Raw genomic sequence first — 18571 nt, 5'->3', positions numbered from 1 at the left:
ACCTGAGCCAAAGTCAGACGCTTCACCAACTGAGCCACCGAGGTGCCCCAAAACACTACGTTTTAAAAATGCAACACTTTTATATATCTACTGTGAGATTTTAAATATACAAAAGAACCCATTCCAAGGATGCCAAGGACTTCTATTAGCATTTGGTACACCTTTCCAGGGGAAACGTATGTGTATATGTATTTATTAGCCCGCAAAAGCATTTAAGTTAGCATATTTTACAACTTGCATTTTTCATTTGCTAAACGATGTACATTTCCTCATATTCAATGCTAATGCGTTTTTTAATGGCTGTGTAGCTCACTATACTGATAGAGAATAATTGGTTTAATTGATTATTGGACACTGAGACAGATTCATAAGAAAGGAATTTTTAAAGCTTTAATACGTATGGAGTTCCTTTCTAAAGGTGAAACATGCCTGTGATTTAGTCATTGTTGGAGACCCCCAGAAGGCAGCCCCTTATGGCCTAGGAAAATGATGCCCTTCATTCAGTCTCCTGCACAGCTGGTGAACACGCATGACATAGTCAACCATTTCAATCGCTTTCTTTGGTTGTAGCTGTTTCTGTTAGTCAAGAAGCACTTTCTCTGTGCCAACTAATCCTGCAGTTACCATCACATCTGGCTGAGGCCAAGAGACTACATCTGCCAGGGTACAGGACCTACAACAGCAGAATCTTTTTATGTGGATAAGTGGCTCTGAATTGTGAACGTAATTCCTGTCACATGTTTGCTTCAACGCATGTTTATTCAAATTCATAGTCTCCTGTCGTGGTGCCTGTTTTGAATATGCAGTAAATAGGGGTAGAAACATTTCCAGCCTGTTCAAAAATGGGGCCATACTGAAACACTGAAACCGCGCGCATCAGAGAATGATAATAACCCAAAGAGCTGCTACTCCTCTAGTCATCCGCAGAGGAAGAGAAACGAAGGCTGCTTGATCCATTTTAGCACCAGATAGGAAGCCATTCTCCAAGAGCCACCAGGAAAGGAACATGACTGCATTTAATTACCTCACCAACATGGGCTCCCCCGGCCAGGAGGGTGGGCAGGTAGGCGACCACACTTACGTGTCCGGGTTCTCTGTGATGATCCCGTCTCCTGGTTTCCCTGGACCCTGGATGGATTCCATTGCTGTCGAATAGAGGACCTTCTGCATCCCCGACCGTTTAGCATCAGGCACGTTTTGTGAGTTCTCCTCTTCTTTCTCTTTGAGGGAATGGTCCAGGATGTGGATTCCCAGCAAAAGGCTATAGTCCATGATTTTGAAGCTTTCCAGCACCTGAGTAAGAACAAGAACCAGCAGGCCAGTCAACTGAAATGGCTCCTAAGTCTCATCTGGGGAGGATCAGAGAGCTCTAGATAAGCAGACACATGGCTGACAGAGGAAGAATCAAAATAAAAACATTTGTGGTTGTTATTAGGTCCTGTTTAGTAAGGATTATCACAATGGCTCCAAGATGATATTTTTTATGCAAATTTAAAGGGAGCACATCTTTTCCTAACCCTTCATAAATGTTTCACCCATAACATTTATTGAACACTTCCCACGGGCCAGGTTCTCAGTAGGTCACCTTGGATTCAACCCTCACACCTCTTTGAGTTGGGTACTATTATTGTCTCTATCTTACGAACAAATCGAGACAGAGAGAGAGAGAGGAAGTGATTTGCTCAATATCACACACTTCATGAGTGGTGCTGTCGGGATAGGAACCCGGGCAGGCAACTCCAGCAGCCACACTCTTCAGCACGAGGAGCACAGACACCAACGGGTACTGGTCTCTAGAAGCCTCCTCAGCGTGAAGACTCAGCCGGAATGTGTTTTTGTTTGGATTCTGTTCTCCCAATCTTGACCTTGCTGGAGTTCGGTGGTCTCCTTTGGAAAGCATGTCTTTCAAAGGTGCCATTCGGTTCCCTGTACAACTGTTTTTAAACTTTTTGGAAAGCGTGTCTTTCAAAGCTGCCATTCGGTTCCCTGTACAACTGTTTTTAAACTTTTTAAAACGTGTTTATTGATTTTTGAGAAAGAGAGAGAAAGCGAGCGAGCACGAGTGGGGGAGGAGCAGAGAGAGAGAGAGAGACCCCCACATAAAATCCAAAGCAGGCTCCAGGCTCTGAGCTGTCAGCACAGAGCCTGATGCGGGGCTCGAACTCACAGACCGCGAGGTCATGACCTGAGCCGAAGTTGGACGCTCAACTGACTGAGCCACCCAGGTGCACCCCCTGTACAAGTGTTTTTAAAAATTAAGATCTCAAAAGCACCTGGGTGGCTTAGTTGGTTAAGCGTCAGACTCTTGATCTGGCCCAGGTCATGATCTCATGTTTGTGGGATTGAGCCCCGCATCAGGGTCTGTGCTTACAGCATGGAGCCTGCTTGGGATTCTCCCTCTCCCTTTCACTCTCAAAATAAATAAATAAACATTAAAAAAAATTAAAAATAAATAAAAATAAAAGTAGCAGAGGCCGCCAGACAAAGGAGGTAGAGGTGTTCTGACAGGAAAACGGTAGGAGGTAAGGTCAAGGGGAGAAGCAGTCAACACGGCTTCCCAGCGTAGGTGGGGCTCTGACACTCAGGATGCTTCCTTAGTGGAGGAAAAGTATTCAGGAGCGCATGAAAATGGGGCATTTTCCTCCATGATAAAGTTCTCCTCCTTGTGCTTTGTACATGAATCTCCTGTACAGCAGGGTTTTAAATGCCTGGCGTTTCTCACACAAAGCTGTTTGGGAAATCAAAAAAGCCCAGAAATTAAGCCAAGCCTGCATGGCAGAACAACATGATAATCTGTCACTGTACCCTAGTTAGGAACCGCCTCTGAGGATCAGAGTCTATAGTCATTGTTTAACCAGAGACAGAATACGCAGCATTTCTAAGGCTTCTCATTCCCCCTCGGCCTAGCTGCTTTTTGATCAGACATTTATGATACAGGGAACAGGGGTCGAGCCCGAGTATTCAAACACCTGTGGCTGCCACTTCATGAATACCATCTGTCACGGGATTTGTGAACTATGGCACAGGAGGCCTTCCAGAAATACGGTTATCCCTGGGTCTCGTACATCTTTGCCATCAATGAGGAAGAATGAAAGGGGCTGTACATGAGCATCAACTATTCATCTTATGGTTTACTAAATTAAGAAAGAAGGCAGGCAAGGGGGTGCCTGGGTGGCTCGGTCGGTTAAGCATCTGACTTTGGCTCAGGTCATCATCTCACGGTTCGTGGGTTCGAGCCTCGCATCAGGCTCGGTGCTGACAGCTCAGAGCCTGGAGCCTGCTTCGGATTTTGTGTCTCCCTCTCTCTCTGCCCCTCTCCCACTTGCGCTCTGTCTCCCTCTGTCTCAAAAATAGATAAACATTTAAAACAAAAATTAAAAATAAATAAATAAAAAAGAAAGGAGGCAGGCAAGAGCTGAGAGGAAAATCTTACTATTTTAGAGGTTTTGGCCATGGAACTTTATAACCCATGAGATCAGAGAGTGGCCTGACAGCAGTGTGGACCGAGCCTCCCTACCCTAAGAAGAAATGGAGGCCAAGATTGGAGGAGGTGGGAAGGGTGGCAGGAAAAGTTCCTCACCACTGACCCAACGTGTGAGCCTCAGACTCACTGGTCGGTTCCCCACAGAGGTTTATCGGTGCCTTATGCCCCCACACGGTGGCACGGAGCCACATAAGCAAACAAAACAGTTCTGCATCACAGTTGCCAAGGACCCAGCCTCTTGAAGAGAAACCCTCAGATACTGGATGCTTTCTTCAGATAGCAACAAGGGTACAAGGTCCTTGGGCTTTGCAATTCTCAGCCACACCGCAAAGATGGCTGGGGAACAGTGCCCACCCACGTGGCATCAGAGACCTTGCACGACAATTGCCACCAGTCTTCCCAATGACATTTGTCAGTGTGCACGCGTCCGGGGGAAGGACATAAAAGGTAAAGAGTGTGGCCTAGGCAGCTTACATCACCCCCCTCTGCCTGCTTCCTCCTCTATAAAGTGGTGACAATAATGTTGTATACTGTATGGGGTGCTTTGTAAAAATTCAACACGGACATGCAGAGAAAGAGCCTAGGAACATTCCGGGTACAAAGAAAATGTCGAATTAACTGCTTGCGATCGTCATCCTGATTTCAAGTCATAGTGACTCATTGCTCACACTAGTGTGAGAGATGACAGACGTCATCTCGGAAGTAAACGCCCTTAACCTTACACTTCTGAAAATAAAAATGCACAGAAAGCCACCGAAAATACAACTGTGCATTCAGCCTGCTCACCAGCGCCCTCGTGGGCCTTGTCAAAAGTTCTGGGTTGAAGGCCGACGAGGAAAAGATCAGCTGACAGAACGGCAATTCTGGTCAATGGGTATAAAGCGATGACCGCACGATCCGTCGGGGGGAAGAGTCCTGATTTCGGCGGGCAAAAAAATCACAGCCTCATGCCCGGCACAGCCCCCGAACTACCCACTGGTAAAAGTCCCTTCAGGGCGGCAAACTGGCTTCAAAAGCAAGTGCTCATCAGACCGCGAGACAACAGTGTGAATGTTCCTGGCGGGCATCCAGAGAGGTAAACTGAGAGGCGGGAAAATGGAAAGGTAATCTTGACACCATCATCTTTCTTTCTTTGTCCCTGCAGAGCGTCCACAAGTTAGCTGTGCCTGTTCAAAAGCTTTCTTTATGAAACATTTTTTCTTATATTTTCAATGCCACGTACAACCTATACAGTTTGGTTGGTACTTCCAGTCACTTCTCTTGCCTCAGGACAGGCCAAAGAGGACACGTGCACTTTCTAAGTGACACAAAGTCAAGCTGGGGTCCAATTTGAACCCCTGATGCTGTAACTGGCCAAGTATCTATCTGGTTTACTTAAAAAAACAAACAAAAACAAGCCTCAAGGGAGAATTAACTAAGAAAAAGCTACATGTAAATTTTAATTTAAAAAAAATTTTTTAATGTTGATTCATTACTGAGAGACAGAGACACAGAGCGAGCAGGGGAGGGGCAGAGAGAGGGAGACACAGAATCCAAAGCAGGCTCCAGGCTCCGAGCTGTCACCACAGAGCCTGACTCGGGGCTCGAACCCACGAACCGTGAGATCATGACCTGAGCCGAAGTCGGACGCTCAATCGACTGAGCCACTCAGGTGCCCCTACACGTAAATTTTTAAAAGTGAATCATTTTTCCCTGTACTCCTAAACTGGATTGTTGGGAGTCCCTGAAGGACCCTGAACTGTCTTGAGCAGGCCAGGCTCCCGCTTTCAGAGTGAAAGGCTTAAAAAAGATAAGTTCTATTCCCATGTGTGGGAAGTTGGCCATGATAATTAGATTACAGGTTAAAGTCACCACTTATATAAAAAAAAATGTTAAGGAAGGAAAAGATAAATATGCAGGCATGTATTTTAAGTCAAATTCAAAAACTTCCGTAATGAAAAATCCTGGGAACAGATTTTAGTCATGTGCATTGCAGACCCACATCAATTAGGAACAAAGTCGTTGTTATGCATATCCTCCTGCTTCCTTAATTAAAGGAATCAAATATATCTGCCAAAATCTTTGCATGTGTGGGCTTTGAGAGTGTGCAACATTCTGCAACAGGACAGACACCCGTCAGTCAAGTCTGTCACTGAGGCGCATTTTTTTTTTTTCCCAGAATGTTTGCCTGACCTGGCTGTCGCTGGGGGATCCTGCGCCCGTGCGGCTGCTGTGCAAAACTCAGGTTGCAATGCAAACACAGGTGCTTTTCTGTCTAGCTTTGGCGAGACTTTACTTCCCCACTTGTAAAAAGAAGAAAGCAGGACTGATTTCACAGACGCGTGTAAAAACGAAATCAAGACGGAGTATCGCTAACGCTTTTATTGCCAAAGTCAGATTGGCTTCCCCCTTCTTTCCCAAGGACTGTTTTAAGGCAATAATGATACTGGAAGATAGTAAAAAGTCAAGGTCAAAGCAGCATCCTGAGGACGGCAGCAAAACTATCTGTTCCTGAAGAAAGCACCTTCTCCGTGTTCTCACGGCTGGTGACAGGTGGGGACTGCTCTTAATTCACATGTGGTTTCTGGAGGCCTGGTGACATGGTGTGGGAAACGTCCTAATGCAGAACGACAGGCACTTCTGTCCTCTCCTCGTGGCCACATGTGACAAAGACTGCCTGGTCCTCCTCTTTCTATTCCACCTGCTGTGCCCCACTGCCCCCCCCCCCCCCCGCACTGTGTTCTGTCCCCCTACTACGAGGAGCGACAGCAGCTGCACGGTGGTTAAGACTCTGTGCTCCGGGGGCAGGTGGGCTTGGTCGACCCATGGCTTCCCTACTCGTTCGCCCCCGGGGCAAAGTATGGACTGTGCTGGGCCCCGTTTCCTCATCTGCAAGAGAGAGATCACGGGAACTCCAGCCTCACGGAGTTACTTCGAAGACTGAGTTAATCCACGTTGAGTCTTAGGACAGCAACTGGCATACACAGAGTGCCCGATAACTGTTAGCTGTTACCGTGGCCGTTCACCCCCCGCCCGTGCAATCATCCGGGCTGACCACGCCCCCCGGAATCTCCACGTGCCCTCAGCTCTTGTTCTTTGCCTTCCGGTCTGTCTTTCCTTTGGATCGTGATCCCAAGTCCCGACTTCCTCTGGATCATCCGCAGGGCAATGATCCAAAGATGTTCACTGAAATTCTCTCAACATTCTTCTTCTCTGCTTCTCAGCGGCGACATTCATGGGCTCTCGACTCGACTAGAAGTGAGTGTTTAGTGTTGTCCCAGGCACAATGAAGTTGCCAGGACTTCAGAGCTAAGTAAAATAGACAACAATACCATCCTCAAAATCACACAAACCCCAATTACAGGTTGGAATAAGGCCTGGAAGAAAACAGTCAGGAAACTGTAGAGATACCCCACACAAAGGGTGCCTGTTTTTGACTAAAGGGTTTCAATAGCTTGGATAAGAGACGATACTTAGGCTCCACAGCAATTACTTTGGGACCTGACTAGCTGAAGCAATCCTGAAAAAAGAAGAACAAAGCTGGAGGCAGCACGCTCCCAGATTTTAAGATATTACTACAAAAGTGTAGCCATCAAAACAGAATGGTACTGGCACAAAAACAGATCAATAGAACAAAATAGACAGCCCAGAAGTAAACCCACGCCTATGCAGTCAATTAATCTATGACAAAGGAAGCAAGAACTTACAACTGGGGAGAAAGACAGTCTCTTCAATAAAAGGCGCTGGGAAAACCGGACAGCTACGTGCAAAACAATAAGACTGGACTGCTTTCTCATACCATATGCAAAAATAAACTCAAAACGGATTAAAGACCTAAATGTGAGACTGGAAACCACAAAAATCCTAAAGAGAGCACAGGTAGTAAGTAATTTCTCTGACATCAGCCATAGCAACATTTTTCTACGTGTCTCTCCTAAGGCAAGGAAACAAAAAGCAAGATTCAACTACTGGAACTATATCAAACTAAAAAGCTTTTGCAAAGCAAAGGAAACCATCAACAAAACAAAAAGGCAACCTACTGAATTCGAGAAGGTATCTGCAAATGACATATCCAATAAGGAGTTAATATTCGAAATATATGAACTTACACAACTCAAGACGAAAAACCAAAACTCCAACTAAAAAATGGCCAGAGGACCTGAATAGACCATTTCTCCAAAGACGCCATACAGATGGCCAAGAGACACATAAAAAGATGCTCAACATCAGTAATCATCAGGGAAATACAAATCAAAACCATAATGAAATACTGCCTTACGCCTATCAGAATGGCTATAATAAAAAAGACAAGAGGGGTGCCTGAGTGGCTCTGTAGGTTAAGCATCTGACTGTTGGTTTTGGCTCTGGTCACGATCTCATGGTTTGTGGGTTCAAGCCCCATGTCTGGCTCTGTGCTGATGGTGCTGAGCTTGCTTGGGATTTTTGTTCTCTCCCTTTCTCTCTGGGCCTCCTCCGATCTCTCAAAATAAATAAACTTAAAAAATAAAGACAAGAAATAACATGTATTGGTGAGGATGCGGAGAAAAGGGAACCTGCGCGCATTGCTTGTGGAAAGGCAAACTGGTGTAGTCACAATGGAAAAAAGTATGGAAGTTCCTCAAAAAACTAAAAATAGAGGGGCACCTGGGTGGCCCAGTCGGTTAAACATCTTCCTTTGGCTCAGGTCAGGATCTCACGGTTCACGACTTTTGAGCCCCGCATGAGGCTCTCTGCTCTCAGCACAGAGCCCACTTCAGATCCTCTGTCTCCCTCTCCCTCTGCCCCTCCCCTCATCTTTCTCTCTTGCTCTCAAAAATAAGCAAAAACTAAAAAAATAGAAATACCACATGATCCAATAGTGCCCCTACTGGGTATTTACCAAAAGACAATGCAAACACTCATTCAAAAAGGTATCTGCACCCCTATGTTTAGTGCAGCATTATTTACAATAGTCAAGGTATGGAAGCAACCTAACTGTCCACTGAAAGACGAATTTAGGATAAGAAAGATGCATATGTGTATACGCACGATGAAATATTATGCAGCCATAGAAAGGATGAGATAATGCCATTTGTGACAACAGAGACGGACCTAACGGGTATTCCGCAAAGTGAAACAAGTGACAGAAAGATACATGATTTATTTCATATGTGAAATTAAAAAAAAAAAAAGAATAAACAAAAGGGAACTCATGATTGCCAGAGAGAAGGGGTAGGGGGAAGGGCAAAATGGGGGAAGGGGGGGCGGGGCAGACACAGGCTTCCAGCTGTGGGATGAACAAGTCACAAAAGGCACAGCACGGGGAACAGAGTTGACGGTATGGTGATAGCTTGGATGGTGACAGATGGCAGCTGTACTTGTGAGCACAGCCTAATGTTTACACTTGTCCAATCACTACGTGCCACACCTGAAACAAATGTAACATCAGCTCCAATCAAATAAAAAAAACTTTTTTTTTTTTTTTTTTTTTAAGAGAGGATACCTGAACGCAGATGGCAGCAGGGGAGTTCGAGGGAGAAGTGGAAAAAACGTGAACATCTTTTAGGGGGTCACGTCCAGCTATCACCTCTCTACAGACAATTCCTAAGATCTTTTCTTTAGGCCAAACTCACTCCTGAGCTCAGCCCTGCGTATTTGCATTGGGCTTCTGGACATCTGGAAACTTCTATGCAACTGCCTTGCTGTAACCGTAAAGGCTTATTTTTCCCCCAAAGCAGTTCTTTCCCCTACTTTTTTTTATTCGAAATCATTCTGATGTGGGTTTCAGACTCCCTGACTCCTTCTCTTTTCATTAACCTGCCTAGTCCTGCAGCTTCTAATTGGAACATTCCTTTGTGCTAATGCTTTGATTTCAACTTCTCTTCCCTCCACCTTCCCATGGATTCCCGACCACCCCCCTCACTTGACCAGGTCAAAAACCTTCAGTCTCTCACCACCACTCAGGTCCTTGTGACCGAAGGTCCTTGCGACGGTGGCCCCAGCCAACAACTGCCTATCCCATACTTAAGATCTGTACTGACATATCTTCCAGGCTGGTCAAGCTGAAATCCCTTAACTACCCATAAATGTGCCCTAAAGATGTAACCCCTGATAGCACTGCTAATGCTGTGTCTTCTGGAAGGTCCTTACTATCTTTTCAAATCTTCCTGGTTCTTCAAAGCCTATCTCAACTCTTTGCTTCCTGAAAATTATACTCACGATCTCCATAAAACATCGAGAACACATCTCCCCTCTGAAAAATGAAGCACACTGTCAGTGGCCCTCTATGGAATCACGCTTGGTTGTATCTACACTTTTCCTATCATACATACCAGACTGTTCCACCCACCAAAGGCTTCTTTTGCTTTGTGGTCCCTGATGTGCACCCTGATCATAGCAGAAATGTGTACTTTTTATAGTGCTATCCACGTGAGCCAGCAACAGAAAACCAAAATATTCACTAAGAATCTACAGTACTACATCTTATAACTCCGACATAAGAATTTGATATTGCATTTCAAGATGATAATGCTTGTGAAAAATCCTCAGTACTAAAAGTATTTACTGTGATTACATGCTCTGTGTTGTCAGAAGGATAAAGACCACAGTGTTTTCAAACCTACGGACGCCAGAGGTATTTACAAACACAAGTGAGGGGGTTGGGGCAGGGGGGCTGCTACTTAACAAGTAGACCTTATTTATTTAATGTTTTATTTATTTTTGAGAGAAAGTGTCAGAACGCGAGTGAGGGAGAGGCAAAGAGAGAGGGAGACACAGAATCCGAACCAGGCTCCAGGCTGTCAGCACAGAGCTCAATGTGCGGCTCGAACTCAAGAACTGCGAGATCATGACCTGAGCCGAAGTCGGATGCTTAACTGACTGAGCCGCCCAGGCGCCCCACAAGTAGACCATGTTTAAATCCTAATCCAAACTAACCCAACTGTTTCTGAAGCCATTAGAGGTTTCGGGGGGTCCTGGGTGACTCAGCTGGTTAAGCGTCTGGCTCTTGATCTCAGCTCAGGTCTTGGTCTCAGGGTCATGAGTTCAAGTTCAGTGTGGGCTCCACCCTGGGCGCAGAGCCAACTTTAAAAAAAAGAAAAGAAATTTGAACACTGACAAGTAAGAATTAACTAATTTTGTAAAGATACGATAATGAAATTATAGTTGTTTTTTTTGTTTTGTTTTGTTTTGTTTTTTAGAAAGGAGTCTTTAGTTTTTAGGGATTCTTAATGTTTGAGTCAAATAATGGGATACCCAGAACATGCTTCAAATTCTGGGAGGGGTGGGGGCAGGAGGCAGTGAGATGAAACAAGATTGGCCAGGAGTTGAAAATTCCTGAAGCTGGGTACAGGGAACATAGTGGTTCTTCATGCATTCTGTCCCCTTTTGTGTATATTTGAATTTTTCAAAAGGAAAGTTTAATTTACTGAGGTGCTTAGGTGAAATGCATTTTATTTTTTATTTGTTTTTGAGACACACAGAGAAAGACAGCACGCACAAGTCGGGGAGGGGCAGAGAAAGAGGGAGAGAGAGAATCCTGATGTGGGGCTTGAACCCACGAACCGTGAGACCATGACCTGAGCCGAAGTTTTGGGTGCTTCAGCAACTGAGCCACCCGGGGCAGCCCTAGGTGAAATGCATTTATATTCCATGTGGACTTCGCTTACTACTGTCTCGGCTGGTGGCAAGTAGAGAGGGCACAAAGATGAAAATTAATTATCTGGGATCCTAACTTAAGGGGTTAAAGCAGGAAACTTGCTATGTTTGCTCCTCACCTCACCTGCTCACTCACTGACAGAAGGTCTAAAGAATAACCAAGTCAACAAAACGTGGAGCTGACGGGAAGGTGTATCAAAGGCCCCGAGTAATGTTCCCCCCCTCGCCTATAGTCTCGCGCTTGAATAAAGAATACGTGATTGGCAAAAACACTCGTGTGAATTTCAACAACATAAGACAACTGAAGGTAGTCTCCTGTAGCTTTTACGAAAGGAGACATTCCTGGATGCCCTGGTTTAGGGAACAATGAACCCAAGGGTCTGTCATTCCATGCAAAGTAGGTCCCTTGGAGTCCGGCTTCTGAATTACCTGTATGTGCAAGTCAGTTAAAGCTGAATACTGCCTTTTAAATTTAATTTAATTTCCTCAATAAGGCTCGGAGTGCGCTTTGCTAATGCAATAAAAAGAAAAAATAGGCTGTGACGAGCTCTTCAATTTTGGCGGGGAAACCAGACTGAAATAAATATTCAATCCTTAGTCTGCTTACGGCAACGATGTGTTTTGCACTGTGTCTAATGCAGTGATTGAGACCTCTGGGCTGTGCTTGATTAACACGTACCACTGCTTTCTGTGCTCACGTGAAACGCTTGCAATACTCAAAGTGTATTTTATTTTATTTAAAAAAAATTATTTTAATGTTTATTTATATTTTGAGACAGAGAGAGACAGAGCATGAACGGAGGAGGGTCAGAGAGAGAGGGAGACACAGAATCGGAAGCAGGCTCCAGGCTCCGAGCTGTCAGCACAGAGCCCGACGCGGGGCTCGGACTCATGGACCGTGAGATCATGACCTGAGCCGAAGTCGGACGCTCAACCGACTGAGCCACCCAGGCGCCCCTCAAAGTGTATTTTATAGGCATCAGAGATAGCCACGTACCATTTTAAAAGATTATATATGACCATATATACAGTCATATCTATACACCAACTTCGGTTTTGGGTGAATTTGGGTTTTTTCTTCATAGATACTTTGTTTCTACAACTAAAGATGCCTTAAATTATTTTGTAAACACATTTAGAAATTGTGGTTTATATACACAATGGAATACTACTTGGCAATGAGAAAGAATGAAACATGGCCTTTTGTAGCCACGTGGATGGAACTGGAGAGTGTCATGCTCAGTGAAATAAGTCATCCAGAGAAAGACAGATACCATATGTTTTCACTCTTATGTGGATCCTGAGAAACGTAACAGGAACCCATGGGGGAGGGGAAGGAAAAAAAAAAGAGGTTAGAGAGGGAGAGAGCCAACGCATAAGAGACTCTTAAAAACAGAACAAACTGAGGGTTGATGGGAGGTGGGAGGGAGGGGAGGGTGGGCGATGGGTATTGAGGAGGGCACTTGTTGGGATGAGCACTGGGTGTGGTATGGAAACCAATGTGACAATAAAGTTCATGTTTAAAAATAAAATACAAAAAAATTAAAAATGGAAAAAAACCCCTAATGTATTAAAACTGCCAAGCCCTTCTGATTATGTATCTTCTGGGCATTGGGCCAGCTGCTCAAGGAGACTCACAAACCACACTTGCTGCACGTTTCCACACCTACTTCAATGAATGAGGTGAGATTCCCGGATCCTCATCATGAGCCACTACAGTCTTCCTCTTCTCCGGGTAAAGGGGAAAAAGTACCCCCCGCCTTCCCTCTCTCTGCTCACTCTAATGGACAAGGAGAGGGAAGAAAAATGGGAGTACCTGTCTGCCATAAATAAGCACTTGACGGTTTGCATTTAAACTGTAAACTCTATGCTCCTTAAAGGTAAGGACCATAGTCTATTCATTTTTTGTTTTTTGTACCCACAGACTTCACACAGAGCCTTATGCAGAGCAAGAATTCAAAACTATTTGCTGAATGCCATGGGATTAATTCAGTAGGGAGGTGACAAAGGATTTGTCAAATGAGATGCCGGTGTGGTCTGAAGTCAGGGAAATCAAGCCAGTCCCTGCTCCGAGATCACGAAAGGTTCCACGGGGCAGGAGGAGTCTTGGGTTTGGGAAAGTCACCATTGGCGGTGAGCAACGCACAGCCTAAAAGAACACCCAATGCATGCTTAGAGGGCGAATTTGGAGAAGGGACAGAAAACCCTGCAAGTTACAGAAAGTCTCTGGGGTCTTGAGGCATTACAATTTAGTTTTTAAAATAGTAGCATGTGCACGGTCACAACTGAAGAACGTCTAAGAGGGCGACTCAATGCCACATTCCACGGGGCACGAGAGTGAGGATTTGAGAGGGGAAAACAAAATACAGAAAGTTATGGAGCTTGAGGCAATGTTCTTGTCTCCATGTATCACCAAGCAATAGAAACTCCAATGGTGTTTCCCTAAAAAAATGGAGGAATGAAAGAGGGATGGCTTACACCTGCCCGGAGAGAGAGAGAGCTCAACTCTGAACAAGGAGAATATTTAAACTGCGGAGGTGACCAAACGAGAAGAGACGGAAACATCATTAAATGTGTAAGCTTACGTTTGTGGAGGTGGGTTCTAGTGAGCAAGTGTAGCGGAAAATTAAAAAAAAAAAAAACCAACTCGACTTTCCCCTGCACATCTGAGCGTAGAGAAGGAAATCTGCAACCTGGGATCACTGCTTTCGTTGTTCTGTGAAGATGAGGCTGTTGCCTTTTGTTTTTTTCCCTGAAATTGCAAATAATCTAGAAAGAAGGTGGGGAGCTGTTTCAGAGAGAGGACCATCAGTGGATGTCTAATCTCTACCTCCTGAGGATGCACGTCATTGTCTGAAGCCAGGTTAGCAGGTGCGTGAGAACGAGAACTTGGGGAGCAGAGTGCTGGCATCCAGCACGTTTGGTTTTGGAAACGGCTGGAGCCAGCAGAACGTGGACAAACGGGCAAAGTTTACACACGAGGTCTTCGTGTGGAGAAACGAAGGGAGGAAGTCAGCGAGACACGGACTCCAAGCAGGCTCACATTCAGGTTTGGGCACCGGTATTTAAGGTAACCAGCAGGGTTTAACTTCCCTGCATCCTGAAGAGCTATGGGCAACCGACGTGTCCAGGGGCAAACGCACCCCCTTTGGAAACGGGTTTTTCGAAGCAGACATGTAGGAAGGGGCACAGGTGTGTCCGTCTGAAATAAAAAGTTGAAATTTAATCCATAAACTCATAAATAACAGATTGTTCTTGGCCACTTCACGCTTGTGGGGGAGGCAGAAATTCCTCGCCAGGCAGGAGGGCAGAATTTCAAGGGATGAAAGTGAGGAGAGAAGAGTTCTACTCGCCTGATCAAAGCACTACATTAAAAAATGTCTTTGAAGGAAGAACACTGGTGACATCAAAGGAACATTCACTTGCAGGGGAGGGGGCCAGATGGAAAGTGTTGACTGCCGCTGACGGGGATGAGCAGCTATTTACGTGAGCCAAAGCCTCTCAGAAGCCAGCATGTGCTCGTCTTCTTGGAAAGCGCTGGAACTAGGACGTGGCCCAGGAAGTACCTTGCCTTTCACAAGGCCATCACGCGGGCCCCGGGTTCCCGCAGCAGCGCGGGGACTCAGCACGGATGTCAAACGAATAGAATAAAGTCCCGCCGAAATCAAACCGATTTCCCCCTTTGGAAGTGTTTCTACTTGCTGGAGGTGAAGGTTTCCGGGAGGAAGACAAGATCACGTGTGACGGGTGCACAGCAAGCTGGGTAACATGCCACGAGATAGTTCTGAGCCATTTTCTAAACTTCGTAACATTTTCCCAGACCTTGGAAACTCTCGAACGCTCCTTCAGCCTCTGCAACTCCGTCCATCACCAAATTCCAGAAGTTTCTCCTAAGCTATGGAGCTTCTCAGCACCATTTTAGAAGCCACTAGGGTTTGCTGTCCTTTGTCTCCTTTGGTTTGAGCGTTGACGGTCCTGCTCTACTTCACACGGTCATCCATGTTACTGACTCACACTGGAATCCACAACCGGATCCACACTGGCCAACCTCAAAGGCTTTCCAGACCCATCTTCAAAGGCAGAGTTGCTACGGTCACGTCCCCCTGAGGTCACTTCCCCTTCCTGCTGTGGCTCTCCTCAGGCTTCCCAGGATTCCCAGTGGGGACATTTCCTTTACTCTCCTTCCTCCCCTCGGATATTTTGTGAGTCCTTCCATTCGGGAACCTACCTTGCTTGACCTTACCTCTGCATTTACGGTCAACTAGAAAATCAAAGACAGGCAGGTTCTTTGCACACCCGAGCAGAAAACCCTTATATACTAGATATGGCAGCATTCCGTTTCATAAGCCCAAGGACTTCTGCTTCTATTAAGTTGAACTGTTATATATTTCTATTTCTGCGTGACAAGTTACTTAAAACGAAAGCTGGTTAGGCACAGAACCACCACCGCCATATGTCGGGGATACTTAAATTCTCTCATTTTAGGTGATCTTTCAGGCAAAGGAAAAGGAGTTTACCTAGGGGCGAGGAAGATGCTTTCAGCCTCCTATTTTTCTTCTGTAGAAATTTTTACAAGGCTCCATTTGGTTTGAAGGGAGGGTAAAAACAAACACTGGCTTGAAAATCCTGCCATTTCTGCTGGCAGTCGAGGAGCATTCTTGAAAGCTGCTCACGCAGGACCCAACAGCACATCGAAAGCCTCGTCTCCCTCTCCACACGAGGTGAAAAACAATCTTTGTCAAACCATCTACTTCACTGTAACTGTCACGTTTCTCAGAAAGAAGTCCTGCTCTTCAGTCAATCGGATTTGATGCACAGGCATGTTGGTAACAGTTGGGAGGTGTTAATGGGCTTGATTACACTTTCCATTAAACTTTTAAAATTAAACGTTTGGGTTCCTGATTTTATTTTGTGTTCCTCGGTCACTGTTCTCCTCGCTCCCTCCTTCGGTGAAGAAGGTCGCACGGTAACCCACTGCCCTGTCCAAACCGAGTTCTCTGCATTCGTAGCGTCTTTTCTCTACAGCACCTTTCCCACCAGCTCTGCGTCGGAGCGGGAAAACTGTCACCGTGCACTTGAAGCCCACCCTCTTCAAACCCGTGGTGGGACTTACGATTTTCATTTTAGCAGATGTTCCCCTTTGGTACCTAGAGGCTCCTTATGGAGAGCGCACTGGTAAGAGGGCCTGGGTCTGGAGTCAGAGATGCCTGTGTGTGAGCTGGGTCCCAGAACGTGAGCTCTGGGGACCCGGGAGGTGTCACCTGTCCCGCATCTCCATTTCTCCATATTAGAAAGGGAATCATGGCACTCACTTATGCCACAGGGCCATGGGGAGGCTCAACGAGAACCCACCTATAATTAATACGAAGCAAGTCCACAATCAATGTCAACTGCTCCAACCTGCGGACGCAATGAGCCTTGAAAATGGCTTGAAATCCAGGAGATAGGATGTCAAGTACCTTATCCTGTGCTTGTGTTTTCGGATTACGTATTATGGATGATGTGTTCTAAAGGCTCAGCTACTTCAGTATCTGCACGCTGCATCTAAGACGGGACCCTGCCTCCACCAAAAACTGGAGCAGCTGGTTTTGCCAAGTATTGAGAATTACTTGTCTGGCTCAAGGTGAGGTACCTCCCGAGTTGGCAGAAAGTCAAGAACAGCTAGAGAAGAAAAGCAATACAATGCAATGGCTTCTGTAGCTTCCCCAGAACTCTCTCATACTGACCACTTTCCCCCTTCTCCCACTGCCAACAGAAGCTCCCTGCCATCATCCACCTGCATCATGACGGACCTGGGGCCACCAGCAAAAGCCTGAGCAGACATCAACCCCTTTCCAGGGCTGATGAACAGGTGTGGTGTTGTCTTAAATTGGGACATCAGGCACCACCCTCAAGAAACTGTTATCTCTAAGGCTTTCCCAAAAGACCAACATGGGGCCAAGTGCTGTTTTGTTAAGTGGTTTAAAGGTAACAAAACGAAGTCATATAGCTCCTGTTCTCCTAAAGGGCAGATTTTAGTGGGCAAACATTAAACACATACCGAAGCAATTACAGAATAATTGAGAAATATCCATGGCTATTGCATAGATCTAGATGAAGTCCTGTGAGCATTCAAAGTCTCAGAGAAAGGCTTATTACTAGAAACACACGTGGCCAAGTCCTGTGCCTCAGGCTCTCCTTCATAGGCAACCCTACTGATCAACCACTCAACTTAACCGTAAGTTTTTCAGCTTCCTTTTTCGCCACTGTTCCCTGCATCTCCGAATGGCCTCATTGGTTTATCTTTTGTTTTGCCGGAGCATATACTCAAGCAATTCTTAAACAAGAGACTTAAACACACACCTACCACAATAGCTAACATAAAAAAATATGGAAGACAGCGAACGCAGGACAGGATGAAAAGAAATGAGATCATACGCTGCTGGTGGGGATGTAAAATGGTAGAGGCTCTCTGGGAAAGAGCATGGCAGTTCCTTACAAAAGTGAACACGTGCTTACCATGTGACACAGCAGATGCACGGGGCACTTCTGTCGGAGAAATGAATAACGCTTATGTAAAAACCTGCAAGGAAATGTTCACGGCACCTGTTTTTTTTTTTTTTTGTTTTTTTGTTTTTTTGTTTTTGCAATAATCAAACACTAGAGAAAAACCCCAGGTTCTTCAGCAGGTGAATGGTTAAACGGCGGTATATCCGCACCATGAAACATCACTCAGCAGTGAAAAGGGGCAACTACTGATATACACAGTAACTTGGATGGATATGCGGAGTGAGAAAAGCCAATCTCGGAAGTTACATCCTGGACGGCTTCACTTACATGGCGTTCTTGAAAGGACAAAATTACGGAGAAAGGAAACAGATTGGCGGTTGCAAGGGGTTGGGAGGGGTTGGGGGAGGGCGGTGGCTCCAGTTATATCTAAAAGGGTAGCAGGAGGGATCTCTGTGAAGGAACCTTTCCATACTTAACTGTGGCCGTTAAGTCAATCTACATATGCACAGAATTGCATAAAACCACATACACATATGCCCACCTACAGATACACACAAGAGTGCATACGAAACTAGTAACATCTGAAGAAGGTCAGTGGACAGAACCAATGTCAACTTCCTGGTTTTGATGTTACACTAAGGTCATACAAGATGTTAGCACTGGGGAAACCAGGTGGGGAGTATATGAGATCTCTCTGTGTTATTTTTTCCAACTACATGTGAATGTACAATTATCTCAAAGTAAAAATTTCTGTAAAAGAGGGTTTATAAGTAGAAACCTTTTTTAAGTCCCTGAGAACGTGATAATGTCTTTATTCTCACAAGGAAATCTGGCTTGGCCAGGCACAGACATCTAGGTCCAAAATTATTTTCTCTGACACCAGAGCGTGGAAGGCAGTGTTCTACTATTTCCCAGGGACCTTTATGATTCTTTCCAGCTCAAACAATCTTTGATAGTAGGAGTTGGTTTTATTTATTTGTTCAC

At 45.4% G+C, this 18571-nt stretch overlaps 1 protein-coding gene across 6 annotated transcripts in view; it reads right to left on the bottom strand.

Annotated features, from left to right (window-relative positions):
- PIP5K1B (phosphatidylinositol-4-phosphate 5-kinase type 1 beta) overlaps positions 1-18571 on the bottom strand; it is a 311111-nt gene that overhangs the window by 91032 nt on the left and 201508 nt on the right. For all 6 annotated transcript variants that reach the window (XM_042913813.1, XM_042913809.1, XM_042913812.1 and 3 more), the window contains one exon: positions 1082-1293. In XM_042913813.1, coding sequence (XP_042769747.1) covers positions 1082-1293 — 212 coding nt within the window. The remainder of the gene's footprint in view (positions 1-1081; positions 1294-18571) is intronic.

This window comes from Panthera leo, chromosome D4, assembly GCF_018350215.1.
Source record: "Panthera leo isolate Ple1 chromosome D4, P.leo_Ple1_pat1.1, whole genome shotgun sequence".
In the NCBI taxonomy this organism is placed as follows: domain Eukaryota; kingdom Metazoa; phylum Chordata; class Mammalia; order Carnivora; family Felidae; genus Panthera; species Panthera leo.
Note: the sequence above shows the minus strand (reverse complement) of the source record. Positions and strands in the feature narration are given on the sequence as shown.